The 18,712-nt window shown below is 47.2% G+C and overlaps 1 protein-coding gene across 2 annotated transcripts in view; it reads left to right on the top strand.

Moving 5' to 3' along the window:
- The window catches only part of HCK (HCK proto-oncogene, Src family tyrosine kinase), a 33,243-nt gene that overhangs the window by 11,929 nt on the left and 2,602 nt on the right, over window positions 1–18,712 (top strand). Inside the window, exons 2-10 of one of the 2 annotated variants that reach the window (XM_090286211.1) lie at window positions 4,739–4,856; window positions 8,028–8,070; window positions 8,454–8,553; window positions 9,319–9,417; window positions 10,778–10,881; window positions 11,525–11,674; window positions 12,017–12,169; window positions 13,611–13,790; window positions 14,561–14,637. In XM_090286211.1, the coding sequence (XP_090142337.1) occupies window positions 4,740–4,856; window positions 8,028–8,070; window positions 8,454–8,553; window positions 9,319–9,417; window positions 10,778–10,881; window positions 11,525–11,674; window positions 12,017–12,169; window positions 13,611–13,790; window positions 14,561–14,637 (1,023 nt within the window). In that variant the 5' untranslated portion in view covers window position 4,739. The remainder of the gene's footprint in view (window positions 1–4,738; window positions 4,857–8,027; window positions 8,071–8,453; window positions 8,554–9,318; window positions 9,418–10,777; window positions 10,882–11,524; window positions 11,675–12,016; window positions 12,170–13,610; window positions 13,791–14,560; window positions 14,638–18,712) is intronic. The other variant, XM_090286210.1, reaches the window with a different exon arrangement.

An 18,712-nucleotide genomic window follows, 5' to 3' on the forward strand; every position in this document is an offset into this window, starting at 1 on the left:
TTTGCCAAATTTGGGAAGTTTTTCTTCATTATTTTTTCACATAAGCTTTCAATTTCTTGCTCTTCCTCTTCTACTACTGGCAACCATATGATTCAGATGTTGGCATGTTTAAAGTTGTTCCAGAGGTTCCTAAGCTTCTCATTTTTTTCAATTCTTGTTTCCTCATTCTGTACTGGTTGACTGTTTTTTTCTTCCTTATGTTCCTAATCATTGATTTGAACCCCAGTTTCCTTCCCTTCATTATTGGTTTTGTGTGGATTTTCCTTTGTTTCATTTAGCATAGCCTTCACTTCTTCCTTTATGCGTTTTCCATATTTAAGCATATCTGTCAAGTCTGTGAGCATCTTTATCACCAGTTGTTTTGAACTCTGTGTCTGTTAGGTTGGCTATCTCCTCGCCTGTTAGGTTGGCTATTTCCTCATCGCTTAGTTCTCCCAGTGGAACCTTGATACATTCTCCTTTTTGGGCCATACTTCTCTGTCTCCTCATTTTGACAGTCTCCTGTGTTTCTTTGCCTCTGTGTCTTAGGTAGAGCTGTTGCACCTGTTACATTTAAGGGGCAGAGTCTTAGGGATTCATCAGTACAGGGCGACCCGTTTCACCACGTTGTGGCACTGCATGTAGGAGAGGGGTCCGAGAGGGAACAACACTGCCTGCTCAGCACTCACCCCTTTTCCAGGCACTTCTCCCACTTCTGTATGGGACTGGTGCTTCTCTAGCTATTGCCCTGGCTATCGTCCCCAGAGTGGGTAGGTCTGCAGATGTTCTAGGGCCATGGGGGCCTTTTAAACAAGTGGACTCTGCTGACAGACCGGCAGTTTCTTCCTCCACCCTAACCCCCACTGGTCTGCATAGTCAGAAGCAATGAGGCTTTATTTTCACTCAGCGCTGGGACCTTGAGCTACATGGTCTGGTCTGGTGTTGGGAGCACTCCCCAGGTGTCCCTCCCCACTTTTTAAAACATGTGACTGCGCTTTCTGCTGGCCTGCCACTGCCGCCACTGCTGCTGCTGCTGTTACCACACCGTGTCCTCTTTGCCCCAGCTCCGCCCCTCCTACCTGTCTGGATGAGTATTTCTTCTTTATATCTTTGTTTGTTGGACTTCCATGCAGCTCGATTTTCTGGACCTTATGGTTGTCTCTAGTTTTGAGGTAGTTGTATTCCTTCTTAGTTGTGGAGAGAGACTCAGCATGTCTGTCTGGGCCTCCATCTTGGCCGGAAGTCTCTCAAATCCTTTTTGGAAGTCAGTGTTTCTTTGGAAAATGCTTGACTTTCCCCAGATCTTTATTGAAATCCTCCACAGTCTTCAAAACTCAGCTTGTCATTATCCTGCTGCTCAATTATTATAAACAGTTTGCTTTTTCTGTATACACTAACATACACACATTAGTGGCAGAACCAAGATATAAACACATTTTACAAAAATGGCTTGATAGTATATATGTTATTGCAGGTTTGTTTTTTTGGCTAAGTATCTTAGCCATCTTTGTATGGCTCTTACTGTCTGTGCCAAACAGTACCTGCTTCTGTGCATGTGGCTTTCGAATGTAATTTTCTAGGTCCAGTTTTCCCTTCTCAACTCAGTCCTTGGGTCAGGGCCCATGTCCTGACTGACATCTTTACGTAGGGCTGACTACGTAGAACACAGGCTCTGGGCGTGCATTTATTCACTCACCATTCTTTATGCTCCTCCTATGTGCTGGGGATGCAAAGTCTTAACATGAAAAAAAAGAATGTAAAGTAACCACTTGATATCTTATATTGATTTAGCTGTTAAGAATTTTGACATGTTGGGGAAAATAAATATATCTAAAAATTAATCTACTTTTTTCTTTTTACTTTGAAGAATATGGCTGCAGAAAATTTAAATTATATACGTTGCTCACATTACATTTTTAGGTCTAGCAGATGTGAAAAAGAGCATTTCTGAGGCTACCCCACACTAGGAAGTGGAATTAGTTCTCTTGGTTTAGGGGACAATCACATCCTGCTGGTATATCACTTTTTAAAAATCATAGTTTATGGTGCAAAAACAATTAATGGGAATTTTTATTTTAAAAAGTTAAGTGTTGTGGATCTCTAAGCTTATGGGCCAAAGGAATTGCAATCTGTGCTTCTTTTTGCTCCAGGGCTGAGCCATGGTGCTAGTACACAGAGATGATTATGGTTAACATTTCTAAGCACCTACTGTGTGCCGGACACCTTTATACTTATAACTTACTCCACGCTCACCAGCATCCTCTGAGGTAAAACCCCACCATCCTTTCTCAGAGGTGGCCTTGGATCAGGCATGAACACAGGGCCTTTGGAGACCCATCCCTAGGACCCTGCGGCCACCATGAATATGTAAATTGTGATGTTACCACCACTTTACTAGTTGCTCAGAGAGGAGGAGGGAGCTGCTCTATATCACACAGTGGTGCTCTTTCCAGACATTCTCTTGTTAATCAAAATATATGAAATGTAATATAATGTTATGCCATACAAAAATACATAATAGGCTGTTTTATTTTACAGAAATGTGATATTAATCACAAATCAAAGAGGTGCTGTTTTGTTTCCATTTTAAATGCATACAAGTACATTATAAAGCGGTGACTAATGGTAATAATTTTTCAAGTCAATGATCCAGCACTCCTGGAGTCTGAACTCCTTCCTTTATTCACAAAAGGCAAATGAAGCTCAAACTGCTTAAATCATGAGGACGTAAACTGTTCCCAATTCCCACAAGGGCAGACAAAAACATCCTTGTAAATAAAAATATTTTTTTTCAAGTAAGTCCCCTAAACCTAAGGATTTGGAATTTGTTTTCATAAACCACTACCACATGTTTATTTTAACAAGATAAGTATAATTGAGTTCTGTTTTAGGAGAAATTTTCAATTGTGCAGAGAAGAGAAAAACAATTACTTCTTTATGTGGCTGTTCACAGCCTGTCTCCTCAGCAAATGCATATGTACATTTTGAGAAAAGAAATGAAATATTTCTGCCACTTTTACAGTGAAGTTAGACTCTGATCAGGTAAACGTGTTTTCTTTAAATGTCGTTAAATTAATAAGTCCATCAGCACAGTCTGTCAGCACTTCCTCCACAGTGGCCCTGAATCTGTAGGCTTCTTTTTTTTTTTTTTTAAGATTTTATTTATTTACTTTTAGAGAGAGAGGAGAGGATGGAGAAAGAAAGGGAAAGACACATCAATGTGCAAGAGTCTCACTCACTCCCAACTGGGGATCTGGCCCACAACCTAGGCATGTGCCCTGACTGGGAATAGGACCAGCAACCCCTTGGTTCACAGACCAGCACTCAATCCACTGAGCCACACCAGCCAAGTCTGTCTGCCTCTTATCTCCTCAGTAGCCACCACCCTGAGCCAGGCCATCAGGACCTCATGCCTGGACAACAGCAGTGGACAGGGTTCCCTGCCCTGCTCCCTACAGTCCATCCTCAACCCAGCAGCCACTGGGATTATTTAAATTGAATCCCGTCATTCTGCCTAAAACTTTCCATGTTTTCCCATCAGCCTTAGAATCAAATCCAAATTCCTCACTAGCTGTACAAGATGTGGCAGTCTCATCGCGTACCCCCATTTCCCCTGCCCGTGACTTCCAGCCACACTAGTGTCCTTGCAGTGCCTCATTCTCTCAAAGCACATTCCAAGCTCAGGACCTTTGCATTTACTGTTCCCTCTGCCTGGAACGCTGTTCCCTCAGAATGTTACATGACTGGCTCCTTTGTGGCATTCAGGCCCCAGGTCCAACATCACCTCCTCAGAGAGGCCACCCGCAACCACCATATCTAAAGAGGCCCCACAGAAATGTTCCCTGTCTTATCCTTTTTTATTGTCCTCACACTTTTCAGTAACTTAATTTATCTTGTTATTGATTTGTTTCACTGTTTATTGCCTGTGTCTCCTCATCATCTCCAGTTTGAATTCCGTAAGGGCATGAACCTGCTTGTCTTATTTGTGGTTTAAAAAAGTGCTCAATAAATGTTTGCTGAGTGAATGAATGATCAAATAAATCAATGAGACAAAGAAGGAAAAAGTGAAAGAGAAAGCTGTTATATAGGGGGAATATGATGCCTTGACTATTATTTAGCTAGATTCTTTGAGCTTCATTATGTGAGCTCATTTTGTCATTTAATATAAATGGTAATTTATTAGATAATAATAGTATAGTTTTACTCTCCTGTTTGCTTTGAACTTGATACTGTGTTGACTATCTCCCCGCCCACATGCTTTCTGTCATCTTTCCAACATCTTGCGAGTAGGTTGTATTATCGCCCCCCTTTTGGTGATGAGGAACTGGGACTGGGGAGCAGGGACAGTGATGAATGATGTGGGAATGGTGGAGTGGCCAAGTGTCAGTCAGTCTTTCTGGCCTGTGAGCCAGCTGTGCCCAGCACCCACTCTTCTGGGATGCTCTGGGCAGTCGATGATCCTTATGACTTATTCTCTGAATGAACTCCCCATGGCAAGGGTCCTTGGTAGCATGACTAAAACAATTTGTCAGCTCCGTGTGGTTGTGTGGTTGACATGGATGTGGGGAAGCCCAGAGCAGGCAAGGGCAGAGTGAGCTCCGTGTGGCAAGGGTCGGGGAGTGGGTCTGACAGGGGAGGTAAGATGGAGAAGGCGAGGGAGAGCCCCCTCTTGGGACAGAGTGCCTGGAGTGCAGCATCAAAGACTCCCCTGTGCAGGGCTCAGGGCCGGCAGGGCTCACCTCCCTTCTCTCTGCTGCAGGATGGGGTGCATGAAGTCCAGGTTCCTCCAGAACAGAGGCAAGGTCTCAAAATCCAAGTCCAGTGCCAACCCACACAGCCCTGTGTATGTGCCGGATCCCACATCCCCAGGCAAGCGGGTGAGTTGGGGAAGTTGGTGGGGAGGGGCGGGCAGGAATGGTGGGTGCTGCATGATGCCCCAAAATGCCCTAACAACCTCCTGTTTTCCCAAAGGTGAGCAGGTCTGTTGGGGGTGAAATGCAGCAGCATCCTAACTCTTCAGCATACATCTGCACTAAGTACCCAGGACAAGGATGTCACTTCTGTCCTGCCACCCAGGCATTGGCCCGTCAGCCTGGGTCCAGTGATCAGGTCCCAGTGAGCATGGCAGGTCTCAAGCCTGGACAGTAGCAGGAGCAGTGCTGAGCATAACGAGTGACCATATGAATAACAACAGCAGTTGGAATAATGACAGTGATTATGATACTGTCAGGTCCATAGCATTAACTATAGTAACAGTAACAATACTAGTAGGAGTATAGCAGCAATAAGAGAAGTGTAATACTGTCCCTGACCGGTGTGGCTCAGTTGGTTGAGCATCATCCCACAAAGCAAAAGGTTGCTGGTTTGATTCCAGCCAGGGAACATGCCTGGGTTGTGGCTTCAGTCCCTGGTCTGGGTGCCTACGAGAGGCAACCAAGTGATGTTTCTCTCTTGCATCAATGTTTTTCTTCCTCTCTCTCTCCTTCCCTTTCCTCTCTCTAAAGCTAAATACATAAACTCTTTTTTTAAAAAGAGAGGTGTAATACTGGTAGAGGTATTTACTAACTTATGTTTATCCAGAGTTTACAATGAACCAAGCATTCTGCTAAGCGCTCTATGGTTATTAACACCATCAATCCCCACAATAATCTTATTGTTGGTCACAATTTTTATTATACCCATTTTACAAGTGAGACACACATTAAATAACTTGCCAAACACCACATGGTTAGTAAAGGGCAGAGACAGGATTCAAACTCAAGTAGTGTAAGTTCCAAAGTACCAGTGGTAGGAGCAAGAGTAACAGGCAGAAGCTGAATGCTAATGGTCAGAGCAGCAGTAATGGTGGTAATAGTAGTGGTGGTGGTGGAAGAGGAAGTCATAGTAGTAACACTGCTAGTAACGGTAGTTGTGATAGTGATAGAGAGCAGTCACAGTAGTGATTGTGGTGGTAACAATAACAGTACTAGTAATGGTGATGGCACTACTAATAGCAGCAGTAACAGTAGCAATAATCAATGCCATTTTTAAACATCCACGATGTTCCAGGCAGTGGAGTGAGGTATTTCTGCATCACTAATTCTCACCAAAAGCTGTGAGGAGGTTCTGCCACTTTACAGCCAAGGTAACTAAGGCCTGAAGTGGTTCATTGGCTCCCTGGGGTCACACGACTGGGAAGAGGTAGAGCCAGATCTTTCTACCTGCAAGGCTGATTCTCTCTCCTTTCTGGGATCCTTGAGTCCATCCCCTTATCTGAGGGGGTCTAAGAAGCACAGCCCTGCTTGCTGCCTCCAGAGGCAGATATGTACTCCTCTTCCTGGTGCCCCTTAGAAAGGTCTTCCTTGTATTGAAGGATGGCCTATTACCCCGTAACACATGTTCCTAAACCTACCTTTTAACCTGCTCCAAACACATCCACTCCCTTTGCCCCATGACAGCTTATAGAGGTTGAAGGCAAAGATCTTATCCCAACCCACTTATTTCTTCCAAATCATCTTGCTCATAACATGGTTTCCTGACTTCTCTCCATCCTGCTTGCCCTTCTCCAGGCATGATGTCTAGAACAGGGCTAATTCTGGAAATGGGAGAATAGTGGAAGTCACCTCCTTCCCTCTGACACTCTACTTCATTTAATATGGCCCGAGATTACATGAGCTTCTCACACCGGTGATGTCCTGAGCCGACATCTGAAACCTCAGTGACTCCTGACTCTGCTTCTCTCCTAACCTGCATGACCCCTGCACCCTCTCTGTAGCTAAGGACCCAGGTTCTTAGGTTCTCTGAGACCCTCTAGCTGGTCACCTCTAGCTTGGGAGGTAGAGGGGTTCCTCCCACTAGTTTTTGGTCATTCTTCCTGAGCATTGCATTTAAGGGATTCTATATTCAGCCATTCATTGTTCCCCTCCTGCAGGACACAAGTGTGGTGGTAAGGTAGTAAGTGTTCCTCGGAGAAAGGGTTCTCAGGTCAAACCAGTCTGTGAAACTCTGGGTAAAATAGGCTCCTTCCCTGGAGAACTATTCGGAGCCTTTATGAATCTTTGCAGTGGGCTTCTGACTCTCCCAGAAAAGAATGTACTTCACAGTGTTTCCCAAACCTGTTTCTTTAAGTTACTGCTTATTTAAGTGTATGACACACAAATACATTCCCTTGGAAAGTCACAAATTACAGTTAAGGCTACAGCCCTGGCTGGTGTGGCTCAGTGAATTGAGCAGTGTGGCCTGTGAACTGAAAGGTTGCCGGTTCAATTCCCAGTCAGTGCACGAGAGGCAACCAATTCATCTTTCTCTCCCTCTTTCTCCCTCCTCCCTCACTCTAAAAATAAATTTATAAATATATATTTTAAAAACCTATGGTTTTTTTCTCACCAATGACTCCTCCCCAGAGTTCTCACCCCCCTTCCCAGAGGCATCAACTGTTGTCGGTTTGGTGAGGACGCTTGCAGACTTTTGCCATGAATGTACACTCACACATGTATAGTGTGTGTTCACAGAAAGCATTTAGGCTGTGTGTGTATGCATTTTATGTAAATGTATCATATTCTAGAAAATTAGCTTTGTTCACTCAGCAAGATATCTCTGAGGTCTAGCTGCGTCAAGAATGAAGCTCGACCTCCCTCGTATAAGGACTACTTAGAGCACCAAAGTGTGGGTGCCAATTCCTCTTGAGATGGACACGTAGGTTCTCTCACATTCCTCATGGAGCCTTTAGTCATAGAACCTGTTGATGGACCCAGGGTTTCTTCAAACATACCTTGGGAAACACAGATCTGGACCAACCCCCTCACTGTATGTTACAAGGGGGAGAGACAAGCCAGGGTCCCCCAGCATGTCCAAGGCCACATGCAGAGCCCATCACCCAAGAGACCTGGATCCTTGTTGTGGCTGTGCCCCTAATGTGCCCCTCAGGCATGTTCCCCGCCCTCTCTGGGCCTTCTCCCATGGCACCCAGGGATGGGCTGAAAGGCCTTTGGGTGTCCCCTTTTTGGCACAGAACTTCTGTGGCTCCCCACACACGACTGGATTCATCCCCTTCTATTTCTCCCCGACAGCGGCCTGACACCAGCCATGGCAACTCCGCAGGGTCCACGGAGGGTGAGTATCTGGCAAACACGTGCAGTGGCGTCTTGTGCGATGTAGAGGGTTAGGTTAGGTTCTCAGTCAGAGCTTGAGGCAAAAGTTCCAAACAGTTAAAACCACCCTTGAAAATTCCCTAAAATCTCCCCCCAAGTATTTCATATAGGCTACAGGTATTTTGTTTCTATAACACTGTTTAATAACATGAACAACAACAACAACAAAAAATGTTAGCTTTAAACTGTGGAATCACACCCAGCATGGCAAAGATGCTTACTTACACAGAGCCAGACCCATCCGTGGGTCCGGGGCTGGGGGCCAGGTTCTGGGCGCGGAAACGGCCAGGGCTGTGGGGGGCTCAGATAAAGCCTCACTATCCCGCGTGTCTCTCGTCCTGGCAGATTCTGAAGACGTCGTTGTGGTTGCCCTGTATGGCTACGAGGCTGTTTACCGTGAAGACCTCAGTTTCCAGAAGGGAGACCAGATGGTGATCCTGGAGGAGTGAGTCCCCATTCCCCTCTAAGACATACCTACCTCCATACTCGATTATACTCTCTCTTGTGCTTTAATAAAGAACCTGGCAAGCGACCTATACCAGGGTGTAAATGACAGATGACAACCTGATCATAACAGTGGAGAAAGGGTTGGCCGTTAACCTGGGTGAAAGCCACAATAAAGGGGCTTGCGTACTCACTAATGGTGCACATCCAGGCAAGGATGAGTAGCTCAAAGCACTTTCCCAAGGAAGCATTCCTCGGACCCCTGCGACCAAGCTGCAGGCTTGCCTATGGACCAGACCCTGCGGAGGTGACTTTGCATTCAGAGACCCTTGGATCTCCGAGTAGCTACCTCCAATCTCCTCCAGTCTTCACCATCAGTGGGTGTAGTGTCCAGCATGTGTGCGGCCCAAAAATGACAGCGGTTATGCTTGGTCAGACCCCTGAGCCCCCTCCCTCTGGCTCTCGGTGCAGGTGGACCCCTATGAGTCTACCATGGGCACAGGGCCCCACCTTGGGTATCGCTAGGAAGGCCAAGGCCGCAAGTCCGGGAATAAAGAGTGGAGCCAAAGACCGAGGTCTGCGGGCTGTGAGTGCAGGGACAGGCCTCGGATGCACAGTGGGGACCGTTGTAAAGATCCATACCCTACCTTACCCTAATCCTGGGGTGCATGCAGGGGGTACTCTAGGCCAAGGCTGAGGGGCCCAAGAGGACTGGCGGGGGGAGTCCTTCTGCCCCTTGATTTCTTTGCTCCTTCCTGTTCCTTAGGTCTGGGGAGTGGTGGAAGGCTCGGTCCCTGGCCACCCAGAAGGAGGGCTACATTCCAAGCAACTACGTCGCACGCGTTAACTCTCTGGAGACAGAGGAGTAAGTATTCCATGTTCCTGCCCTCCAGAAGGAAGCATGAGCAAAGCCAGCCTTGTCCTCACCTCGGGGCCCTTGCACTCCCTGTCTCCCCTACCTGGCACACTCTTCCTAGGGCTCTTTGCCTGGCTGACTTCTCATCCTTTAGGCCCTTGAGAGGCCTTCCCTGACCACCCTATGTCAAGTGGATCCCCTTTGTGACTCTCTTATTTCCTTTTGAACACGTCTCACTAGCATTTCTTCCTTGTGCAAGATTTGTGGGATAACGTGCTAGGAGTGGAATTGCCAGGCAGACAGTTCTTACTGTGCACCCTGTGACATTGCTGGACTGTGTTACCATGGCATGAATCATTTTACAAACTGAAATCAAAGAAGGCGGTGCGGGTGGAGGGAGCAGTGTAGCATGGTGATTAAGAACTTGGGCTCTAGAGTTAAGACTGTCTGGATTTGACGTTTGTCTCCACTACTTCATAGCTGCATGATACCGGGCAAGTTCCTTCCACTCTCTGTTCCTCAGTTTCTCCATCTATAAAATGAAGATAATAAGGGCAACAATTCCAAAGAGTTGTTGGGTGGATGAAGGTTAGCTGTCTTTCTCCCCATTTGATACAGAGGACACAGAGACCTAGAGAGGAAAAGCAACTTGCTCAAACTCACACAGCCGGTTTATAGCAGGGCCAGCCTGCTGACCTCCATTCTGGGGCATTTTTCCTCACAGCACATGAACCACTCGCTCCTTACCCTGCTGAGGGTGGGACTAGATTTGGTTGCTGCTGCTAGAACATTCCCACCCAATATCCAGAGTATTCTGGGAGAATGAAGAAAAGGCCCAAGGATATGGTCCCAAGTATAAAATTATTTAAAATCTCACATTCTTGCTTAGAAGTTCGTGCTGATTTTATATGTGACTTTGTATGCACAGAGAAGGATAAACTTTGAAGGTGATAAAGCTCAGACCTTCGCTCACCTGGGCCTTCGAGGCCCTCAGAGGAATGTCATGTGTTCTTGTGAAATTTGCAAAAGTAAACCTTGGACCACAGTTGGTTAAGACTGCTGTATCTTCACACACAGTCTTTCTGTCCAGCACCTTACCTCTCTTTTGGGTGGCGTTGGAATGACCCCTGGGCATTTTGTGTTTGTAATGCTGTTATTTTTCTTAAAGAAAGCTCCCCAACATGCATGAGTTTCGGTCTCGGCAAACTGGATTCAATCCTGTTAACATGTCTGTTTTAATATCAAAAGAATCATTGTTTTCCCCAAATCTTTGAGGAAAATCGATGTTGTGGGAAGCCTGGTGCCCCTTGTCAGTGGGACAGGACTGCCCACAGGGGGTTCACATGCTGTCTCCTCCCCTTTCCACCAGGTGGTTCTTCAAGGGCGTCAGCCGGAAAGATGCAGAGCGCCTACTCCTGGTCCCTGGCAATGTGCTGGGCTCCTTCATGATCCGGGACAGTGAGACCACCAAAGGTGACCCAGCCTTCTCCACACTAGATAGATGGATAGATAATAATGACGGTGATAATGACAGCCAGCCATTTACTGGGTGTTTACATCCTGACTACTTTAGAAGCATTACTTTTTTTTTATTTTAAATTTATTTGTTTATTTGTTTATTTATTTATTTTTAAAGAGAGGGAAAGGAGAAAGAGAGGGAGAGAAACATCACTGTGTGGTTGCTTCTCACTCATGCCCCCAACTGGGGACCTGATGTGCAACCTAGTTATGTGCCCTGACTGGGAATCGAACCAGCAACACTTGGTTCGCAGGCCAACGCTCAATCCACTGAGCCACACCAACCTGGGTTAGAAGCATTACTTCTTTTAATTATCAGGCCATGTGATAAGATAGGAAGGTCTCATGACCAATCCCACTTTACAGATGATGAGGAAACTGAGGCACAGAGAGGTGATGTACTCACTTTTCCAAGGTCTCACAGCTGGACAAGAAGGAGCCAGGACAAGAACCCAGACAGCCTGACTTCACAGCCCGGGTGCCAGGATGGTGCCAGCGGTGGTCTTACTGGGGTGTTAAGAAGGGATGTCAGGGTAGTGACATAAAGTGACAGGCCTCTGAGGTCCCTCTCCTGAGTGTTGCTCTCTGGCCAATGCAGGGAGCTACTCTTTGTCCGTGCGAGACTATGACCCCCAGCACAGGGACACAGTGAAACATTATAAGATCCGGACCCTGGACAACGGGGGATTCTACATCTCCCCACGGAACACCTTCAGCACCCTGCAGGAGCTGGTAGCCCACTACAAGAGTAAGTCCTGCCCAGGGCTTCATCCCCACCAGTGTGGGCTTCTCTCCTGGGAATCCTAGTCAAGGGTGCACGGTGCCCTCTGAGGCCTGCTGAGCGCTTTCTGACCCTTTCTGACCCTCCGCAGACAAACAGTTGCTTTGGATCCTCCTGAAATCTTAGGCCTATTGAGAAGGGGCAGAAGTGGTATCTCATCGTGCTCTTCTCTCCTGGGAATGTCCCTGATCATGGCAAACCACTGGAACACTGGCCAGATGCAGTGGACCAGGCAGGGAGGCCTTTGAGGGGAAGCCTCTGGCTGGCTCAGAGCTGGCTGCCCTTGACTGCCCAGCATCTCTGTTCCAGAAGGGAGCGATGGACTCTGCCAGAAGCTGACACTGCCCTGCGTGTCCTCCATGCCCCAGAAGCCGTGGGAGAAAGATGCCTGGGAGATCCCCCGGGAATCCCTCAAGCTGGAGAAAAAGCTCGGAGCTGGGCAATTCGGGGAAGTCTGGATGGGTAAGGACCCAGGGCCAGAGGGTGGCAAGAAGGAGAGAGGAAGGAGGCCACTGCTTCCAGGAATAGCCTGGGGCAAAGTGGGAATGCCACCTGGGGCTGAAGGGGAGATTTGAATATTAACCATAAAGGAGTAATTCCTCAGTTAGCAAAACAAATTGTCGTGCCATGCAAACACTGCTTTACCTTTAAGGCCAGGCCTGTTGGGGTCAAAAATTTCCTTCTGGGAAGCAAGAGTCCTGGATGAGGAACTGGCTTCCTGACCTGAAGCCAGGACAGTCTACCAGTCTGGGGTTGAGATTACCAGGGACCTCTTAGGATGATGAAAATTAAAAATGGGGAAATGTAGCTTGGATATTTCTAGGCGAGTTCAGTGTTGGCACTGATGAACAAGCCGTTCTGAGCACCTGCCGTGTGCCTAACGCTGTGCCAAGGCATTGTGGGGCTCGCTCCAGTAGGTATGTCCCGCCCCTGCTGTCCTGCCCCCTAACAACTCGAGAACAGCAGTGCCAAATTTGGGGTACATGCAATGTCTGACCCAGTGCCTGGGGCACCTCATTGTGTTTATACCCAACATGTTTCATTTGGGAGTGAAGACAACTTACAGAGTTGCAAACAATTGAGCCAGAAAAAAAGTTTAAAATCCACATATTTCAACTATATATATTAGTGAGAGGCTGTATATGCCAGGCACTGAATAAGAGAATGTGGTGGAGAAATTATGGAGAAGAAGGTGAGATAGACTGGAGCAATGAGTTAGAAAACAATAAAATATATAAGGCTTTAAACTCTTCAGGAAGACCTCAGGTTTGGATTAGAGCTTCCTGGTAGCCAAGGCAAAAATGCAAACACAAGCAGTTATGAGATTTGTGAGCTCACTGACAAGATGCAGTAGGGGTGGGGTGAGGGAACACCGTGTACAAAGTTCCTGTGGTGGGAGAGGTGGTTGGGTGCAGGAGGGAAGGGGGCTTTGGTGGATGATGAAGCTGGCCAGGTGGGCAAGACCAGATCATGGGTCTTGCAGACCATAATAAGGCTGGTATTTATTTTGAGTGCAGTGTCAAGATTAAGGCGTTTTAAGGAAAGATGGTGTGTGTGAGAGTGACAAAGCAAAGGTGGTCTGTGTGAGTGACATAATCTGAACGATGTTTTGAGGTTATTCTTTAATCCTTACAACAGCCCGTCAAAATCAGTGCTGATCACTTCTACTTTGCAAACAAGGAAACCACAGTTGAGGGAGGTTAAGTGACTTGCCCAAGGGCGCACAGCTAGGACGTGGTGAACCAGCTTCCCAATCTGTCTGAGCTGATGCCCATCCCTCTCTAAGGGCTGAGATGGGTACGAAAGGCTTTCTGTAGGAGGCAGGTCTGAAGCTGGGCCTTCCTGGGCTGTGGGAAAGAGCAGTGGGTTCTGATCACCTTTCCTGCTTCCTCTCCCACTCCAGCCACCTACAACAAGCACACCAAGGTAGCCGTGAAGACGATGAAGCCAGGGAGCATGTCTGTGGAGGCCTTCCTGGCAGAGGCCAACCTGATGAAAACTCTGCAGCATGACAAGCTGGTGAAGCTGCATGCAGTGGTCACAGAGGAGCCCATCTACATCATTACAGAGTTCATGGCCAAAGGTGCTGTGTTCTGGGGGCTGGGGATGTAGGTTGTGGCTGCTACAAGTCAACTGAAGACTCAGTGGTGACTCTGACCTGGTTCTTGCCCTCGAGATGCCCCCAGTCTGGCCAGGAACTCATCCCACAAGTACTCATTGAGCACCTTAATATGCAGCCCAGGTTAATGGGGTGAAATCATGTTAAGGGGATGCCAGGGGAAGGGCAGCACACGAAGCTGCAGGGACAGGGGAGTAGGGCAGAACCCTGTCGGGTGATGGGAGAAAAGGCTTATGGATTTACTGTGAGCCTTAAAGGCCAGGGGCAGCCCTCCCTGTCAGTCACATTCCCCGTGTGGACTGATGCTCTGGAAAAGAGATTCGAGGGAGCCCCCATTCTAGGCCGTCCCCACCCTGCTCACCCATGATCCAGAATTTCTCAGGGATTTTTTTTTAAGGCCACCATTTCACAACCATTTTCAATTTCTTCCCATTTTCGATTAACAGAAACATCTCACCCAATCTCACTGAGTGTAATTTAAAATCTCAAAACTTTTTTTCCATTTTCTAAATACACAGTTAAGGCCAGCCTTGTAAAACCACAGCCCTGGTCATTTGGACTCAGAAAGCTGCCTCAGAACCAGGGCAGCCATCACAAAGTCATTTAAAAACACTCAGATCGTTTTTCTCGATCGCTAGGACTGGTAAATAAGTATTTTTATTTAAATCCATTACTATGAACAATTGTAACCTACGTGGCAAGAACAGTCAGTGTCGTTTCCCCTTCCTCCACAGGAAGCCTGCTGGACTTCCTGAAAAGTGAAGAGGGCAGCAAGCAGCCATTGCCAAAACTCATTGACTTCTCAGCCCAGGTGAGAGGCTGATGGGGAAGCTAGGGGCCGGGGGAGACAAGAATTCAATGTTTTATTCAGCACATACTTATCGACCACGTGCTGTCATAATAGCAATGATGCAGTGCTGGTTAACATGTGAGAGCTCTGTATAAAATATGCTTTGAGAATGTGCCTTCCGTGTACTAACTCAGTCAGTCCTCCCATCAGCATTCTGCGGTGGGATTTTTGTTACCTACTCTTATGTAACCAACCACCCCAAAGCTTAGGAGGTGGAAACAACAATTTGTTATTTCTCATGATTCTGTGGGTTGACTGGAGTTGGCTGGGTGCTTCTGCTCCACGTGGTGAAGCTGAGGTCACTCACATGGCTGCGTCCTGCTGGGAGCTTGCCTGGGACTGGAATGTCCATGATGGTGTCTCATCCTCTGCGCTCTTGCTCCTTGTGGCTCCACATCACTGAGTAGTCCAGCCAGAGCTTCTTTATGGCGTGGCAGTGAAGTTGCAAGAGGGAGTATGCAAAGGGGCCAAGCCCTAATGTGCAAGTGCTAATGACACCTCTGCTTGCATCATGCTCACAAACGTCCCATTGGCTAAAGCACGTCACAGGGCCCAGCCCAGAGGCGGTGTGGGAGGGGCTTGGCCAACAGCCTGAGTCCAGGAGGCATGGTCCACTGGGAGTCACCAGTGTTAGTCTGACCACAGGAAGGAAATTGCCATCCCAGTTTCCATAACAGAAACTTTAGGCATAGACAAGAAGATAAGTACAGATGAGGAAACTGAGGCCCAGTGAGTTTAAGTAGCTTGCTTAAGTTACTGTGTTCATTTTGGGGGATACAGCAGGGAATAAAATGGGAAGTATTGCTGTCCTCACAAAGCGCATAGTCCAGATGGGAAGACAGATAGTATATAACTGAATCTCTTCAAGAGCTATGACCGAAGAGGCCTGGCTCAGTGTCAAAGGAACGCAGTATCCAGCAAAATAATAACATCCACAAGTCACAGAAACACTTCTTAAAATGCCGTTTTCTTTATTTATCATCTTCCCTTCACTCTCTGCAGCTCCTCTCACCCTCAGTCTAAGTGCTTTTATTTCTATCCTCTCTCATTCTCTCCTATTTGTGGGAAAACAAGTAGGAAAGGGGTGCTCTGGGAATACACAGCTGGAGCACTTAGCCTGGCCTAGGAGCAATCCAAGATGAGTTCCCAGAGGAAGTGCCTTCTAGGTTGAGCCCTGAAGAATGAGTAGAAGTTAGTCTGATGAAGAGGAGAGGAAAGAGTGTTCTAGACCAAAGAAATGGCCTGTGCCAGAGCCCAGAGGGGAAAAACAAAAGAGCTGGGCCTGGTCGACCAGTGCCTGGGGCTGGTAAAGATGAAGGGGGTGTGGTCTGCAGCCTGGAGGGTATTAAGGGAGGCCTGCACCAGGGCAGAGGGCTGGGCCTTCTAAAGAAGTCTAAAGTAGTGCCCATTTGAGTATGCAAATCCTGAGGGGGTGCTGGGGGTTGCAAACAGAGCCTAGAATGCCAGAGACAAATGGAAATCAAGGCCTGGTATTTTGACTTTAATGGGCTCTGTCCCTAGAGAAATAATAGTCTAGCCTGTTGCTAAATTACAAACATCAAACTGTCAAACCTTGCTGGGTGAAGAATCGTGGACTGGAGCTAGAGCCACTCTCCCCATTTCCCAGATGGGAAAATAAGCCAAGGGAGAAAAAGAGGTGCCAGGCCCTGTGCATCCAGGAGCAGAGGTGAACTCAAGGCCCAGGGACAAGAAGGAGCCAACCTAGGGACCTGTCTTTGCCTCCAGCCCTGGAGGCAGATTGGCACACCCCAGACCTGTTTGGATCTCAGTCTCTCCATTTGTCAAATGAGGGAGATGGACCATATGTGTGGTTTTCAAGTTCAGAAGCCTTTTTTTTTTAAAGGCATAACTCTATTGGTCAATGAAATATTAAATAGTAGCTGAATATTTTAAAATTGGTCAAAACAAAGCTGCTCTGATTAAAAGGGGGGCCTCGTGTGTGGCCCTTCTTTTGTCCCCCACCCCTGAGGCAACCTTGAAGTATCAGCAGGATTTGGTTTGAAAAGCTGGAATATTCCTTCAGCCTCTTCCAGCTCTGATCCTGTGATTCCCTGATACCCCTGGAGGAAACCTAAGTTCCAGTGTTGCCATCATGGCAGCCCATTCGGGGGTCATGAAATCTCACCACCTGATCAACCCCCAGTTGTTAGACCAACCCTGAGCCCAGTAAACCTATCCATTAATTCACTCAGCTGACAAAACCTTGAGAAGCAACGCTCTGTATGTGTACTGGGCTTAGGAGTTGTACAGAATTTTGGTTTTGATCCCAGCTCTGCCAGCGAAGCTTTGAGCAAGTCGGTTAACCTCTCTAAGTGCCACCTTCCTCAACGGGGAGCACTAGTAGCTACCACTGAAGTGAATCCTTACATGCCAGACCCCATGCTTACTCCTTGATGTAGGCTTACCGGATTAATGCTCACATAGCCCCTCAGAAGCGGGTTCTATTGTTGTCCCCATTTTACAGAGAAGAAAAGTGAGGCATAGAAGGTTGAAGTAGGGGCTCAAGCCCCTACTCCAGAGTCACTTAGGCATCACCCCCTCTGTTCTACGTGGGGCTAGTCTCGGTTGCCCCACTGAGCTCATTGAAAATCATAAACACAAGTGTTTGCCAATGGGTACTGAAAATGGTAACTACCAGCATTAGTGCCCGCTCTGTGCCAAATAGGTGGCCAAAATTTCAGGTAGAGTAATGGGTAAGTGCATGGACCCTGAGCATGGGTGTTGGAGTTCTAATCCTGGTCCTCACCTGGACCAGTTACTTACTTCTCTGGCCTTTAGCTTTCTCATTTGTGAAATAGGGCTGATAGCAACACTACGTTCCCCAAAGCAGAGAGTAAATACTATTTTTAAAGTACCATTTTATAATAAATGAATAAGCTACAATGTCTGCCACTAAGGTAATAACCATCCTTAACTGTGCCTCTAACGACTCCTTATACACCCGCCAGGCCAAGGCCAAGACCTGTCTTACTTAACCCTTAGTCTGCTACCCCAAACAAAATCAGAAGTCTCAAGTTTTTATTGGAAAGTCTGCTGCCTCAAACCTCAGTTTCGATGGTCATGGGTGCCCTCTGCTGGCCACTTTCTGTAGGTGCACCACCCACTTGAGCCAGTTTGGGTCTTGGTTTGGTCTGTCTGGGCAGAAAGGCCCTAGTTAGTCCTCCAAATAATCTCACCAGATTGCACCCAGCTGCAGTCCTTAGAGGCAGCATGGTGCACTGGGATTGAACACGCACAGACTGGTTTGAGTCTGACATTCAGAATTCCTTGGTGTCCCTTCCTCTGTAAAACAGACTGGGAGAACACCTGACTCACAGAGCCTGAAGGCCAATTTGTAAATTATAAGTGCTGTTCACCGGATGCCTGATGGTTAATGATAAACTCCTTTATAAAGGTTAATGCACAAACCCTTCTAAGTAAAAAATGTCTCTAAGGAAAAATCCCACATCTTTCCATCAGAGGCGTCTAGGGCCTCATTATAAGAATCCTCAACAGAGCCTATTATTCACTCAGCAGCCACAAAGACATTAAAATACACATCAGACAATGTCACATTCCTACTCGAAGACTTCTGTTATCTTCCCAGCACACTCTGAATACAGTCCGACCTCCTCTTCTAGCCTACGAAGTCCTTCACAATCAGCCGCCTCCCTCTCAACTCCCCCACTGTCCCTGTGGCAACTTCTGCTTGGCCACCTGCTCCACAAACACCCAAGCTCATTTCTACCTCCGGGCCTTTGCACCTGATGTTTTCTCTTCCAGGAACGTTCTTATTTGATACATTTATTGTCATCACTGAGATCTTTGCTTAAATTTCGCCTCCTCAATTCAGCCTTCCCTGACCATTCAATCCAAAAAGCCTTCTGGATTTTTATTTCCTGGTACCTGTCTTTACCCTTTCTTTATGGTACTCATTACCACCTGCAGGGGCTTTGCCTGGCTCAGCACCTGTTCAGGTCACAGGTCTGGCACCCACAAGACACTTAGTTTAAGTATTCATAAATAAATGAAATTT

This window comes from Furipterus horrens, unplaced genomic scaffold (genome assembly GCF_987537825.1).
Source record: "Furipterus horrens unplaced genomic scaffold, mFurHor1.1.pri manual_scaffold_8, whole genome shotgun sequence".
Lineage (NCBI taxonomy): Eukaryota > Metazoa > Chordata > Mammalia > Chiroptera > Furipteridae > Furipterus > Furipterus horrens.